The sequence below is a fragment of the Priapulus caudatus genome, unplaced genomic scaffold, assembly GCF_000485595.1.
Source record: "Priapulus caudatus unplaced genomic scaffold, Priapulus_caudatus-5.0.1 Scaffold280, whole genome shotgun sequence".
NCBI lineage: Eukaryota > Metazoa > Priapulida > Priapulimorpha > Priapulimorphida > Priapulidae > Priapulus > Priapulus caudatus.
Window position 1 is genome coordinate 255,226 of NW_014577341.1, and position 16,486 is coordinate 271,711.

At 43.7% G+C, this 16,486-nt stretch overlaps 1 protein-coding gene across 3 annotated transcripts in view; it reads left to right on the forward strand.

Annotated features, from left to right (window-relative positions):
- Positions 1-16,486, forward strand: part of LOC106808485 — a 26,700-nt gene that overhangs the window by 676 nt on the left and 9,538 nt on the right. For 2 of the 3 annotated variants that reach the window (XM_014811220.1, XM_014811219.1), the window contains exons 2-4: positions 4,694-4,764; positions 5,445-5,479; positions 7,272-7,332. In XM_014811220.1, the coding sequence (XP_014666706.1) occupies positions 4,694-4,764; positions 5,445-5,479; positions 7,272-7,332 (167 nt within the window). Of the gene's footprint in view, positions 1-4,693; positions 4,765-5,444; positions 5,480-7,271; positions 7,333-9,340; positions 9,522-16,486 lie in introns of those variants that run through there. The other variant, XM_014811218.1, reaches the window with a different exon arrangement.

Consider the following 16,486-nt stretch of genomic DNA (forward strand, 5'->3'; position numbering starts at 1 on the left):
TAACTTGACAGAGTGTATGTATTACAACATCAGTTGGCTGAAAGTCAGTGTACGGTGGGACAATGCAGGGTACGCAGTAGCTCTAGAACTATATAGCCCTCCGCTCCGCCGCAGGGCTATAGAACATACTATGGCAATTTCCAGGGGGTAAGCAAAGACAACTTTTTTGCGGTTAATAACTTCTTCGGTATGCCAAATAAAGCACATTCTCTGCCGCACAAATGTCTTAAGTTACTACAAACACAAAAAATTAAACTGCAAACTAACGCTTAAATGTTGTACTTGCTATATTACTCGTCGACGAAGATTGTTTACCAACTTGTAACCGCCATTATTCTCTAGTGAGCGGGCACAATGTATTTCCAAGTGGAGGGGTGGGCAGGTTGCACGTGGTTGCAAACCGCGCTAGCGCTGCGCAACAAAAAATGGCGGTTTGCAACCGCATGCAACCTGCCCACCCCTCCACTTGGAAATACATTGTGCCCGCTCACTAGCGCCACTAGCGAAAAATGGCGGTTACAAGTTGGTAAACAATCTTCGTCGATGAGTAATATAGCAAGTACAACATTTAAGCGTTAGTTTGCGGTTTAATTTTAGTGTTTGTAGTAACTTAAGACATTTGTGCGGCAGAGAATGTGCTTTATTTGGCATACCGAAGAAGTTATTAACCGCAAAAAATGTGTCTTTGCTTACTCCCTGGAAATTGCCATAGTATGTTCTATAGCCCTGCGGCGGAGCGGAGGGCTATAGTTCTAAAGCTACCATTGAGGCATTAATTCATAATAAATCTGAGTACTAACAAATTTGTCAATAGAGATAGTTCAATACACAAACACCACGGTACAACTACGGCATGGGTGGGATAGTGCTGCACATCTGAAGATGCACACAACCTGCCTTATTTGGCGACCTCCACCACATTGACATTTACTGATTTAGTTCTAGTACTGCAGATAAGGTCTATGTCTCCCTGACCTCTGTTTGACCTGGCTCGTTTAGCTATTTCTGACTAATATATATATATAATATATATAGGGTTAGGGTTAGTCAGTTATTATCGTTTATTAGGTAGATTGTGTGCGTGGTGAAACACTTATCCATGGTTGTTGTAGTAAATACTATAGCCGAATTTACTGAGGCAGTGCAGCCCGACCTGGCTGTACGACTGTTTTACGTCCATATAGTTAGAAACGAGTAGGTAACTTGTGGCTATGACTGTGGCTGCCCATGGTAAGGCTGTTACTGTTATTCCAACCGTTATGCAGTAAATGATATATATATATATATACTAACTACAGCTAAGGCTGTTTGGACAGGGCTATATTCCTGTTATTTTTGATACATTGAGCATCCAATAGGCAGCTATGTTGCCTGTCTATTACAGGATTATGCTATCCTAGCTATATTATTGCATCTAAAGCAGTGAAAGTGCTCAGGAATACATTAGAAATTGGGTCTTCCCTGGTATTGAATTATATATCTAGACAGCTGTGTTCAATGTAAGATTTGTTACCGGTGAGCTTTTATGCACTTACCTATTTAAATTGACTATGTCACGAATTTTCTATGGTAAAATTTGTAAAATCTTTGTTGCCATTTTTTTACATTAAAAGTAAGAACCAAGGGACTAAACGTATCGTCAAATTCTTACCTGATAAGATTGTTTCTCAACTAGTTAAAAATCCGAAAAACCTGGACGATTTGATATTGTGTTCCTGACATTAATTGCTTGCTATGGGCTATGTATAGGTCACGAGTGTATGTTCACATCGAACAATATAGTAAAATAAGAAGTATAATGCAGCAATTTAACCATAAAAAGTGAACAGAATTACTTATATTAATTTTTTAGTATTTACGGTGATGTAATCACTTTAAGTATTATACCTTATAAGTTATACCAGAATATTTAGGGCACTGGTGTAAATATTTTGTTCAAAGGAGGGAGAACTGTGGCAACTTGATTTCATCAACACTTGCTACGTGTGACAGGCATTGATACATACATTTAAGGTGAAATGTATTGAAAGGTTAAAGGTTATAGAGGCAAACTAATTTGGGCAATTGCAGCAATTAAAGTGAGGTTAGAATGCCTTATAGTTGGCATAACACTGCATGTACCTAGCACATGATTACCTGTCACAATACTGGGCATAACCATATGAATACAATATGACAAATTATTACTAGACGATCGGCAGCCCGGATATCGCGCGAAGCGCGAAAAACGCCGCGTAGCGGCACACTAACACAACTACGCTGCACTGATTGAATAGCAACTTCAACGGGTCCACTATAGACGCAAGAGCGGCGCAATCGCTGAATTGAGCAGTTCTGGCCATTGCACGACGGGTTTGACTACCCAGGTAGCTAGACATTTCCTAGAAATGCTCGTAATTTTTCGTTTGCTACTCGGCGCGCTTTGTTTGCTGTAAAAAACGCAGCTCAACTTTGTTGTTTGTTTGTTTTTGTTGATCAGTGTAGTACATATGGCGTGCGATAGATGGCGCAACGAGGCTATATGCATAGCTAGACTGGTACCCGTTCGCCACCTTCACTCCGGCATATATCCTTCGCTACACTACGTCGTAGTGTAGCGTGTCGAACTGTCCACCGGGTACCAGTCTATATGCATATATAGCCTCGTATCCTGCAGCTCGGCCGGCTATAACCGGCTATAACCGGCCTAACGGCTAGACTCGTACCCCGTCGACAGTTGCACACGCTACACTAACTAACTTCAGTGTAGCGAAGGATACTTGCCCGAGTGAAGGTGGCGAACGGGTACCAGTCTAGCTATAACCCCCCAAACTGCATCCAACGCCCGTTCGCGATTATTTTTTGCGTTAATGCGTCAGCGCTCGCTATGTGTATTGGGAATGCTTGCGTCACAGGTCAACAGAGATGGTGGTGTCCCCATAAACACTCTTTACTCCACTACGCAACAAATTGTGTTTACACAGGTCTTCTAACCCTAGCAAAGACTGTTTCTTGGAACTAGTAGTTGTACTAGCTCTAGTACTATACTATATAGTATTAGTACTAGTAGTAGTAGCTCTAGTACTATAGTAGTAACTAGTAGTAGGAGTACTAGTAGTAGTAGCTCTAGTACTATAGTAGTAACTAGTAGTAGGAGTACTAGTAGTCTAGCAGTACTACTAGTAGTAGTAGTAGTAGTAACTAGTACTATTAGTAGTAGTAGTAGTAGTAGTGCTAGTACTTAGTAGTGTGTATACAATTGTATGATCCTCAGGGATAGCTCCAAGAAACGGTATTGCTAGGGTTAGAATACCCCTATACTAGACAACCCCTGCTTATATAGCAAGCAATTTACTCTAGCTAGTTCCTGATACTGACAATGACAATGGCAGTGGGAGATTGTAGTCGTAGGGGTGCATTAGTACGAGCCGACGCAGACCCCAGTAATGGGGGTGATGATAAACCTGCACTCTCACATTAGCAAAGCACAGTTATAACGTCTGCATTTCCGGACTAGGGGTGCATATGATATAAGGCAAGGTCACATAGTTGATAGAGCTGCCACATAATGTATTAATTGTTTATATATACAAAAAGAAGCTCTCAGCAAATGATTAGATACTATATATAATGCTAATGAAGTAAGCTGTATTCAAATGCTGCACTTTCGCCTTACTGCTGTCATCGAAAATCGAAAATCAAAATACTAACTCGTTCATACACTCGGGATACCACTGCCACAATGCTAGCACTATTTTTAAAGTGGGCGGAGCTCCGGGGAAATGCAGCGAATGGCGATTCTTAAACAGCGTATGATTTGAAAGAGGTAACTAACTGGGCGCACAATCCGCGTACTATTTCGTATCACTATATTATCAAATTTTCCATTAAATAATGGTCCGATTTTTATTATGTTTGGAACTTATAGTGAAAACGCCTAACACCACACGGAAATGGAACCACAGCGAAATCAAAAGCTTTGCTCTCGCCCCCCCCCCATCTGTACGACCCCCATCTAAGTCGCGAGTTCCTCCCACGTCCCAAATGTCTGCCCTCTGTGTCCCCCGCTAAAATTCCGGACTGTTCGCTGGCAGCTATGGATCTGTGCGCCGGCCTATGCATTCGGCGCACGGATCCATAGCTGCCAGCTCTGCATACTGTCGTAGGACGTTCCCGCGTGCGCCTTGCCGCAGAACTGCGCGCAAGATCCGCGCTCAGCGGTTAGGATTAACACCTCCTTTCGGCAACACTTCTCTGGTATCCCGTCTCATCTGGTTTAAACAGCTCAGATTAGGTGGTATGTTTATATATATACACACACATCATATATAACTCATATGCTCTATGAGAGGTGGCACTAGTAGACAGTGTTCAACTTCAAATGTTCTTATTTAAAAATTCACTATTGCCTTTTAATCTTATTGCCCAATTATTATGTTTTTCTACATCAGTGATTTAAGTTAATTTGCTACAATTGATAACGTTTATGTAAATGTGGATTTTCAAAAGGATGTGCACGTCTTGTGAATGGACTAAACAAAAGAAAACAAGAGAGTGCTTTAAAACTTACGAGAGGAGCCATTCAGATAGAGATTCTGTATTTAAAATGGTAAATAACAATAGCATCTTGACAAGCGTAAGCTTGTTATTTTTCTATCAAAATAGTGTTCATACCCATTTTACATAAACAGCTATATGTTTTTCTTTATTTTAGGATTTCAAGAAATATCAAGCTGACCATCATTTGACATTGACAACTGTCAAGCAAAAGATAGCATCGACTGAGTAAGTACAGGGCATGAAATTCAGTTTTTTTGCACCGGCCCAGAGGGCTGGTAACAGCAGTTTTTGACCAGCCCTCACCTTAATTTGCCAACCCTCACAAATTTTTCATTTTTTTTCAAAAATAAAGATAAGACTGTTTCACTGAATCTTCCTTGTCCAGAAAATGTTGTCGTGTGCGGCTGTTGAACAGACTATAATGCAGATCGTGAATGATGTCCGAAGTGGTTTTGCCGATGTCATGTTTCACGCGTGCATTCTCGATTCCAAATGTGTAAAATGTTGATAAATTATGGCGTGATATCCTTCAGGTAAAACAGCATTGTAGGCTATTTTCTCGTTAATGCTATAAATAAAAATGTATGTACTCGCTAACACGGAGGGCCGGTGTTTTGCCAATGTTACTGGCCCTCCAAATAATTTGCCGGCATATGCCGGTGGGCCGGTGCTAATTTTGCACCCTGAAGTATATAATTATTTAAATATATTGTACAAGGTTTGGTGTACAATGTATGTACATGTATTTAACAGTTCTAAACAACAACACACATAACTGTAAAAGTTCCAGTTTGCAGGGAATCAGTTCAGTTATAAAGGAATAATACTATTTATTACAGTTATCACGAATATATAATTTTCAGAAATTATTCATTTAATGGTTATTTATGTTTACTATTTTTCAGCCTGCTACTCAGGAAGTTTAGTGGAAAATGTGCAGATATCCTTTTTTAGTTGTAAATGACATTTCTTTACTAAAATTATGTTTGAATGAATGTCTGCCAATAGGTGTCACTACTGGGTTATCTGGGAGCATTTAGAATTGGATGTGACAGTTTTAATCTAAAACTGTCTAATTCTAATTATCTCCAGTTGAAATAATGTGAGCATAGTATACGGGGCAAGATTCAAAGTAAATATATCTAGCGAGGGTGTGAAATTTCGTATAATAGGAGATATTTTAATAGCCTGACAAAATATTGCAAGTTATATGCTATTGTAAATTCTACTAGTTATCCTTTGTCACTTATAAGTTATGTCATGTAAAATCTGAGAAAGTTGGCAGCTCAGTTTCCAGTCAGCATATTAGATAGCTGATCAAAAATCAATGAAACTCCCGCACAGCACACATGCATGCAAAAATGCGTACACGCATACATGAAGTGAAAGCGGCGAGTGAGTAGGGGAAGGGTGAAATAATTTTACACCAGGTCAATTATATAAAGAGCTATATATAGGTTTCTAGAGCATAAAATTACTAATGACTTTTTTGCATTTCATTTCGTTCAAGAATCTTTTTAAATAATGTTATTGTAGTAGTGGCATTATAAGTTTTAAACTTGGATTTATTTGTGGCTTTATAAATCATTCTTTTGTTGGCACTATATCTATGAAAAATGGGTAATCTTGAATATGTGTGCCCAAATTTGCTTAATTGAAGCAGGGTAAGTTTTTAAAATGCGATTTTTTTCTTATTTTGCTACGTTGAAAAACTATGCAGTGCCTATATACAGAGCAATGCTAATGTATTTTGATTATCCTTGCATGTTACTATCTCTACCATGGTTGCACCCCTAGCAGCATGCTTCTAATATTAAAAGCAAGATGGTGTGCACTCTTAAGTTCATTAAATCTGGTATGTCAGATGCGTGCATCAGCGCAGGTAGACATGCATATCTAATCAAGTTATTGCCGTGATGTGCTGTGACCCAGATCTGCATTCTTTTAAAACATTTGCCGACGGTAGCTAAAATTAAATTTGTTAAATGATCATCTGCTGAACTGATGTGTTATTGATATTTCCCAACAGATGTCTCTGCTGTATCAGTAGGTTTTGCTGTTAGTCATAATCATTACCAATGAAGCAAGTAAGAAAGTTTATAATTGCAAAAAATCAAAACAGTTCTCTCATGGAAAGATACTAACTGATGAAATGTTCTAAGATCAGTGTATTTAAAAGAACATTTTGAGGAGAATTATCATGCAAATGAGCAAGAGTGGTAGGCCTATTGTGCAAAAATGAAGCAGAAATGAACCACTATTTAAAACTTGAAACCACTGAATCTTTACGTGAACTGAAGAGGAACACGAGGGTGGACAGGCTTAGAAGGCAGGAGGGCAAACGAGTGGAAGGGAAGAAGAGCATTTTTAGGATTTCTTTTTATTTATTACTATAAAGCAGTTACCCTTTGAGGTGGTGGGGTGGGGGGGGGGTAGAGCCCTCCCTAAAAAATGCATATAAGCACAAAATTTTGCATGTGTCTCGTTCATGGACCCCCTGAAGCCCATCAAAAGGGGTCCGTGGACCACAGGTTAAGAACCCCTGCTATAAAGTAATATGCTATATTTATTCTATTTTATTTATTCATTTATTAATTTCTCTTTTACTTATAACCTCAAGTTACATGAGTTGAACTTCATTAAATGTTTAACAAACCTTTCTTGTGAATTTAACTTATTTCAATCGCTATATAATTAAATTATAAGCATGGTTTCCTTAAGTCCTGCCTTACATTTTGATGCGCAAGCAAGGAAGTTAGAAGAAATTAGCACCACTTTGGAGCGAGTTCAAAGGTAAGTTCACAATATCATTTTAGATGTTGAAAGTATTAACAAATTATGCGCAAATATGGCGTAATATTCAACCTTTGTTCCAACTATTTTTATTCATGTTCTATGTCATCCTGAATAATGAGACGACTATTAATACACTGGAACAATAAGGTGGTTCCCTCATTGAATTTGGCCATCCGATTCTTTTCCATAATGAGGCAGTTGTGAATTTGATCAGGGAAGTTGGACTGGCGATGAAATTACCATGTGTGCACCCACATATATAGTGACATCTTATAGTGAACAATAGTTTGCCTTGTTCTTAGTTGAAAATGAGAATTGTAAATTATATTTTTTATGTGTGGGAAGTTGTGTTTTTTATATGGACGCTCGTGCACATATTTATAAATGATGGTTGCTAATTAAGCTATTAAAAAATCGTTGTTTGCCCTCAACCGACCCAGGCTGAAAGTTTGGGTAGGTGGGTAGGCTTCTTTTGAGGTTTTTTTTTTTTACAAATTTAGCATGGTGTCTACATGCTCCGGTGTGCTTGTGTGGAGATACCTTTTATGTTGCATGTTTGTTTTGCTTGGTACATATAATTAGGAGTCTATCAATAATTATTGATAGCCTACAGATTTATATAATGTACAGTGATACCATTTGTAAAAAGAAAGAATGGGAAAGATCAATAATTTTTTTTGGAGTGGGCCCCTTTTTATTGGGTCAGTCGGGTGAGGGCAAACAAACAATATTTTTTATTATGGCCCCAGTGGTCTGATGTATACAACTCCCAGTATCAAGTCTTAGTGATACCCATAAGCTGTATTGTAAACGTAACGGGAATGCAGGCAAGAATTTCATCCAATCATAAAAATTTTATTGTTAAAGTTTTGGGCAAATAGTGTGGTACAGTCTCAAGGTATTTGTACAACTGTTGTACGGATTAGGTTCATGCACGCATATATGTACCTACGTTTGCACGCAGACGGGCACGCACAGCATGTCATTTCATGTTCGTAGGCAGTATGTATGTACACAGCACGCACGCACGCACGCACGCGCGCAGGCATGCACGCACACGCACTGCATGTCCAATAATTTACAAGTCGCCTACACGAGTTCAGGTTAACTATGTGAACGCGAGTAACACGAAGAGTGTGCTCGTAGGCAATGTGTGATGAATATCATGTAACGTAATACTAATACGTCCGTAATGCGACGTACAGTTAATTTGGATGAAATCTCGTTTCCAATACGTAGATTTAAGACTCATTTCGTGCGCTGAATCTTTCACGTTTGTCTTCGATCAACTTTGCAGCATCCGTACATTTTCAATGGCACAATTATATCAAGGTTTATTAAAATTGCATTGCGATATCTATATATAATAATTAGGTCCAATCCCTGTATAGACAATGTTGATTATAGTGTAAGTATGGGTGAAACTATTTATGTCTTATAATTAGATTAGATTACTGAGTGATAATTTTAAGCTGTTGTAGAATAGTCGTGAAGTCCTGCACGAAATATTAGGTGATAGATCAGTTGGAACCATGTGTTGTGATAGCTCAGGACGTCGATACAGCTTGCATGCTGCAGCAGATGTATGATATAAATTGTCAACTAATTCACTGACTCTTGACAATCTTTTGCTGCAATTAGCAGTGTGAGGTTAATCCGTTTAGCAAATTGGTTATTTGTACCACGTGCTACACCCTATGGATTGCTTAGATTTGCTGTAATTTTTAATTCTGCTCTTGAAATACTAAATTGAAATGTACCAAGCCGTATGTCAAATGTAGATTTCACAAATGTTTGCTACTGGGTGGCAGTCACGTGGTTATAACACTGAACAGTATTTTACAGAAAAACTGACAGCAATGACAGTTTAGTGAGTCTATGCATGTTTGTCGGCTGGCAGGAACTATGAAATACGTGAAAAAAGTAAAGTGGCTACGTATGTCTACACACTGGTGAATAGTAGGGCTATAGATTAAGGGCTTAATGTCCTTTTTCATTTACCCAGCTGTGGATTTTCAGCGGCAGACGTCCTGAAAGCTATTTCGGTGGATCCACATCTTGTGGTCTTGGTCCATGTCTTCTTGGCTCCAATATGTGCATGCGGAACGATTGGCAGTGACCCCAACTCAACAAGTTACTTAGCTGCGTCCCGCGTGCATAGCTTGAGTTCATAACGCCCTCTTTTGCAACGCGTAAGCATGCAAGCACCTACTTCACATTTCACTGCGTGAGATGTCATTTTCTCTACGCATTGCATTAGTACGTACGATGTGCATTACGAAAATCTCGTGTTCCTCTGTGCATTGCATTAGTACGTACGATGTGCATTGCGTAAGTCTCGTGTTACTCTGTGAATTGGCATTAGTACGTACGATGTGTATCATTGCGTACATCTCGTGTTCCTCTGTGAATTGGCATTAGTACGTACGATGTGTATCATTGCGTACATCTCGTGTTCCTCTGTGAATTGGCATTAGTACGTACGATGTGTATCATTGCGTACATCTCGTGTTCCTCTGTGAATTGGCATTAGTACGTACGATGCGTATCATTGCGTACCGTGTTCCTCTGTGCATTGCATTAGTACGTACGGTGTGTATCATTGCGTACATCTCGTGTTCCTTTGTGCATTGCATTAGTACGTACGATGTGTATCATTGCGTAAGTCTCGTGTTACTCTGTACATTGTTTGCGTTCTGTGTTCGTCTGCGTATTGTATGAGTTTCTACTCGCGCAACATTGCGTGGGTATCTCCTCCCTTCCTGTGTCGCATCAGTTCCTATGACAGGGGTAGAAATAAGGAGAAAAACGAGATGGTCCATGGCTCAGACCATCTAATTTGAAATTAGATGGTCCTCCATAAATTTCAAATTGTTCTCTAAAAGTAATGGCGGCGTGGCAAGCATAAGAAAGATTTTACATGTTTGATAAAATGGTTTAATTACTCACCTATACATTATAATGAATGTATCAAACGATACAGTAATTGTTTATTCACTTTAATAGTATATTGGAACGTGGAAACTTCAAAGAAAATTACCGTAAAATGGCACCAAAATATTCAATGGGTCCGTCGAATTTGAAATCTGATGGTCCTGGGCCTCCTGATTATTTGATGGCCGCCGGACCATCGACCATCTGCGCTTATTTCGACCCCTGCAGTATTGGAGGTTTCGGATGTTGTATAAGCACCTCCCTCTCGTCTGTGTATTGCGCGTGTTGATACTTTCTCTGTCAGGTCGTGTGCGTTACGTTAGTGCCAACTCTCTCTATATCGCATAAGCTTTACGTTTCTCTCTCTCTCTCTCTCTCCCCTCTCCGTCGACTCGTCCTCTCGTCTCTCTCTCTCTCTCTCTTCTTCCCTCTATCTTCATCTCTTGCCGCTCTGCTCATTTCTTTCTCATCTTCCTCTCTTCTCTCTTCTCTTCTTTCTCTTTCTCTCCGTCCTCTCTCCACTCTCCCACTTTCTGCTCTCGTCTCTCTTTCTGTCCTCTTCTCCTCTCTCTGTTCTCCATCTCTCAATCTCTCTCGTTCTCATCTCTCTCTCTTTCGCTCTCTCTCTTTCTCTCTCTTTATCAAATAAGTTGCTACAGTTCTACACACGCCACGACATCGTCTGGGTATATATGCTGCCTTTGTGCGTTACACGAGTGCACTGCTCCCCCTTCTACTACGCGGGGTTGCCAATTCGTCTGCATTTCTCACGTTACTAGTTGCTCTGCGCATCGCTGTTACTTGCTTGGTGAGTTAGATTGGTATCTACGTCCCGTACGGACGGCCCGAGACGTGACTTTCTCCGTGTGCCTGTCTGCGGAGTGGCTCTTTATTAAAGGCCTTAGATACTGATAATTGCACATGTCAGCCACCTGATGTGGATTTGTCGAGGGACACGCACACCGCCAGCATCCCTCAGTCGGGGGAAACAGAATCTGTTTGCGAATGTGCGACGGCTGTGTTTTCTTAGCTCTGACCAATACAGCCCCGCGCTGTGGCGGTGCGTATTTGAGGAGGCAGTTCGCAGCCTCGGCGCGTGTGTGTCGACCGCTTTTAGACGTCGTTATCCGGCACCTAGAACAAGCTGTAGACAAATTGCCGACTGCTATCGGCTACTTAGTTCAGCGTTAGTTTATAAACCGTTCGCTGCTGCGACCGAAACTGACAGGGGGCTGGGCGGGAGAGGGATGGTGTAGACACGTCCGCTGCAGTTGTGTGCTCTGTTGTGAGGTATATGTCAATTTATGGGGTGTACACTGTCTATCAGTACAACCATGATCGCTTATGAGGTAATCCTACTCGATTGTATTTTGGAAGGTTGCACTCTAGGATTATTATCGTGACTCATTATTTCATTCGTACGTAAATATGTACAATGTACATTTGTGATCGTTGTACTCTTACAATCGTCACTATATACACTACAAATGTCAATATAATATAGCTACATAACAGGTCCTGGTTGGTGACATGTCCACAGAGATTTATTATCTATAACCAATGTGTACATGTGAGTAACTGGGTAAATAAATCAATTAAACAAATCTAATATATTCAATCACAAGGATATATTGCCCGTAACGTAGACAAACATAACACGCGCTATATATATATATATAATTAAGCCTGCTACATATTTAATGGCATTATTGATTAGGGATTCGATATTCCTTCAATATACGTAGAGATATTACTCCGTAATCAATAACTTCGTTTCTGTTAGGGGTTCCTGTCCGCCTTTCAATTATTGATTATTGACGACACGTAACGTTTGCACTATCGTTGTTATATTCCACAATCTACGCACGGACTATATTCGCGTTCTACCATGGCATGACAGTTTTACCATGCTACGTTATTCATACACTGCAGACTAAACAGAAATGAGAACAAATGTCGGAGGATAGTATGAACGTCATTGTCAAAATGTACATGTAGTTACTAGACCGGTGCATAAACATTTTAGGAATATTCTCCATTCCCATAACAACTAGGCGTTTCAACCTACTTAGTTAGCCACATTCATATATATATGTACACAAGAAAACACGAGAAAAATGCAGCATGCAGCATCAGCACAACCGTCTAACATGACAATAAAATTACTAATTACTGAATCTAGATATCGACATCGTGTAATAATAGCATTACTAGTAGAGTGATTTACGTACCATTCACAGGCATCCACTTAGTGGAAGGCCTAAAATCACTTTAAAACTTAACTGGCAACAGATAACAATAGTAGTAGAGATTAATGGTACTTGCTACACGTTGCAAATCATCACATGCAATCTAGATAATACCCACAACACGTGAAACGTACATTTCTATGAGGAATGTCGAATGATTATGTCAAATATCAATCTTTATGCCTTTGCTAGAGCCCGACTATACACTGACATATACACACGCACATGTATAATATATATATATATATATATATATATATAAATATATATATATATATATATAATATAATATATATATATAATATATATATATATATATATATATATATATTATATATATATATATATATATTTATATATGTGTATTCGTATATGTGTATATATAAATAAGATTGCCTTTCATACCAATTCACGGTATTCTGTTTCATGGGTTATCAGTAAATGATATTATCTATGTATATTACGCCATATAACTCGAATGCACGCAACGGTGTTCACTCTGATATGCTGTATCAATGGGACGAAGAACAAACGAGACACGTATATATATATATACGAAGGTGCCGCGTAGAAAAGCACTGCAAACTCAACAATAACGTACAACTTACGCGCGCGCTGGCCCGCGTGGGGGAACGAAGCTCCACACAACGCCGCTGCATATCTCCTCCCCCTAGACGCTCGTTCTAGCGGGGTTTGCCGCCAGTTCTTCGCTCACGACCTCCACGACGAGATTTGGTTGTTGCGCCTGTCCGGAAGGACCCGCCTCCTGCTGCTGTCTCTCCGCCGCATGGTCCTCCCTCTGCGGCATCGCCCACCAGGCAGGCGGGAGCTCCTCTCCCGCGTCGGACCTCGTAGAGGCACGCCGATCCTTCTGGGTTCTCCTCCCCGTAGCTGTCGCCGCTGCTGCTGACCGCTTCGGCGGGTTGCTGTGGGCGGCGGTGGCGTCAATCGAGTCTCGTCCGTAGTAGACGCTCTTCTCGGCGCGTCGTCTGCTGGCGCGAAGCTCGCGGCAGAGCAGCAGAGCGCCGACGATGACGCAGACGACGAGCAGGCCCGCCGCTAGGGAGTACACGAGCGTCAGCTCGAAGGTCAGGTCGGCGACCCAGAGCACCTGCAGCGGCGCGTCGGCCGTCTGCGTCGCGTTGCCGCGCCGCGCGACGCACGCGTAGTCGCCTGCGTCGTCGCGCGTGACGTTGCGCAGCAGCAGGCGGCCGTCGGTGACGTTGACGCGGGCGGAGGAGAGGAGGGGGCGTCCGCCCGGGAGGAGCCAGGCGATTGTGACGGAGGGGGGAGGGGAACCGCCGCCGCCCTGCTTGCATGCGAGCTCGCAGTGGAACTCGTGAGTGGCGCCCTCCCACTCGGCGGCGTCGTGCGGTCGCACGGAGACGACGACGTCGGCGAAGTCGCACGGTGGCGCCCTCACTTGCGCGTCGGCGCCGACGGCGGCGCGAATGACGTATCCGCGCGAGCGTTGCTTGCTGTACGTCGTCACGTCCTGATGCGGTCGCTGGCGGGTGAGGCCGCCGACGACGACGTTGGCGTCGAGTAGCGAGAGAAGGTATAGCAGCTGGCACGCTGCGAGCGCTCTGCCGAAGAAGAATGCAGCCATCCTTGCGTTGTATCCTTGCCGGCTGCCGCCACTCAACTGGTGCGTCCCGATAGTATAGGCCGCCTCTCACGGACTCGCTCTCTCGTTGGGGCCGGCTCGTGGGTCACATGACCCGCGACGGTTGCCGGAGGGTTGCGCGGGAAGGCTGCTGCAGCGGGGGGAGGGGAGCTCACTGGAGGGAGGCGGTGTGTTGTGTCGGAGCGCTAACTCGATCTGCATTCACTGCCGCTCTGAGTTCTCGCGCACATGAACGCGTGGTTGTGTGAGAGCGGGGTTGTGTGATTTGGCGGCGCGCGCGGGGTCTCTTACGATAGCCTCGCTGCTCCTCCCAGTGCCTCCTCCTCCTCGCTGCTGCTGCTGCTGCTGCTGCTGCAGCTTGTGGGGCTGCTGCTGCTGCTGCTGCTGCTGCTGCTGCTGCTGCTGCTGCTGCTGCTGCTTGTGGGGCTGCTGCTGCTGCTGCTGCTGCTACTGCTGCTGCTGCTGCTGCTTGCTGCTACTGCTGCTGCTATGCTGCTGTTAAGTTTGGGAGACACAGTCTACGCTAATAAGACTGCCCGATCGCGGAAACAGATGTGCGCTGAGCTACTAACCAGCCGATTTATTTTTTCACAGCGAAGTTGCCGACTGAGCGAGCGGCGGTGCGCCGAGCTGTGGCGGGCAGTGTGATCGCACTCCTGCTGCTGCTGCTGCTGCGGCGGCGGTGGCGCTGCTGGTCATGAAACCGGCGCCGAGCGCCCGCCTATAAGTGGCATTCTTTCCAGTTCTTTCGCCTCTGTTCTCTTCGCCGCGCGGGGAGCGTGTGTTAAATCTGCAATGAGAAAAATGCATTGTTGTGCGACGGGGCACACAAAAAAAGCCGGGCGCGAGGAATTAGCAGGTTGAGGCGCGGCTGGAGAAGGTGCATGGATGCCGAACTGTCAATTAGCAGTTGGGGCTCGCGCGAGAGAGCACGATATTTGTTTGACAACTTCGGCTTGGAAGCTGCATGCTGCGGCGAGTCCGTGTGATCTTTCCGTGTTGAAAAGACGCGCGAACAGGAGAGAAAAAGCCGCGTATTCGGCTTCGTATCTGGTGACGGATATCTCCTAAATGTTTCATTGAGGATGTTTACTCGCCATCGACACCCTTTCTACCGGCGCGTATAGCTTTCACAGAACGAATGTTTTTTAGAGAACGCTTGCCGCTAGCAAAACTATTCCCGAATCAACAGGAATTAGCGGGTATGCGGCGGTGTACATTGCTGCAAAGAAGATGAAACGACAACTCTATGCGCGCAGCACATGGTACGTGCCGCTTAATACATAGACTTGCAATGCTTAATCGCATAGACTCGCCCATGCACGCTGATGCTGCGCATGGAATGCCATCTCATTTCGTATTTCGTAATGTTCCTCGCTGTTGACAATTCTCCGACCATTGAAATCGATGGCTTGCGCCGTATTTCAATCGTCACAATAGGAGTCATTCGTCAGCTAATATATAGTGTCACATCGCAAATCTCTCACGGAGCTCTTAGTTCCAGTCGAGATTGTATACAAACACTCGATTACGTCAGCTTGTACGCCTTAATATAATCTTGTTTCTATTGGTATATCGGTAAGACTAACAAAGGCATCTAGCCGCATTAAACGCTTGGTTAGAATCGCAGCAGCGCGAGTAACGCGCCTATCATTGTCGTACCTACCTGCCCCACCTGCCTACCTGCCTCCGCTTATCTACCTGGATGTCGGCGCTCTCTCTCACGTGCGTAATCACGGATGATTGATGGACGATCAGCGGCTGTTGCACGCGAGCTTTCGGCGCTCCGCAGGTATCTAGCGGCCGATCCGAGAACTCGCTATGCGTGCGTGCGTGCGAGGGCCGTACGGTGTGCGTGCGTGCCGCTAAGTTGCCGTGCGTCGGCGGCCACGGGTTGGCGACCAGTGAACGCGAGTCGGCATCGACGACGACTCCAATGCGGCAGCGCAGCGAGCGAGCCGACGTCCCCCCCTTCTCCCCTGCGTCGATCGATGCGGGTAATTTTGCCAATGAGCCGTCGCGTACGAACGTCGCACAATTAGCACAATCCGTGCTTTTCGGGAACCCTGGGCCGGTAGATCAATGAGAGACCGTTTGTTACCGGGGCTACCGCCACGTCGCTCCGGCACGCTGCTGCTGCTGCTGCTGCTGCTCGTGGCCGCACATGCGTGCGTGCGCGCGTGCGTGTAAGTGTGTGCGTGTACGCCGCGTGAATGCACAAGCATGTGCGCGGCGGCACGGTTGGCCGACAATTACGCAGGGCGACAGCGGCAGCAGCGCGGGCAAGCGCGCGCGCTCTTTCTCGTGCTCTCTCTCTCTCTCTCTCTCTCTCTCTCTCTCT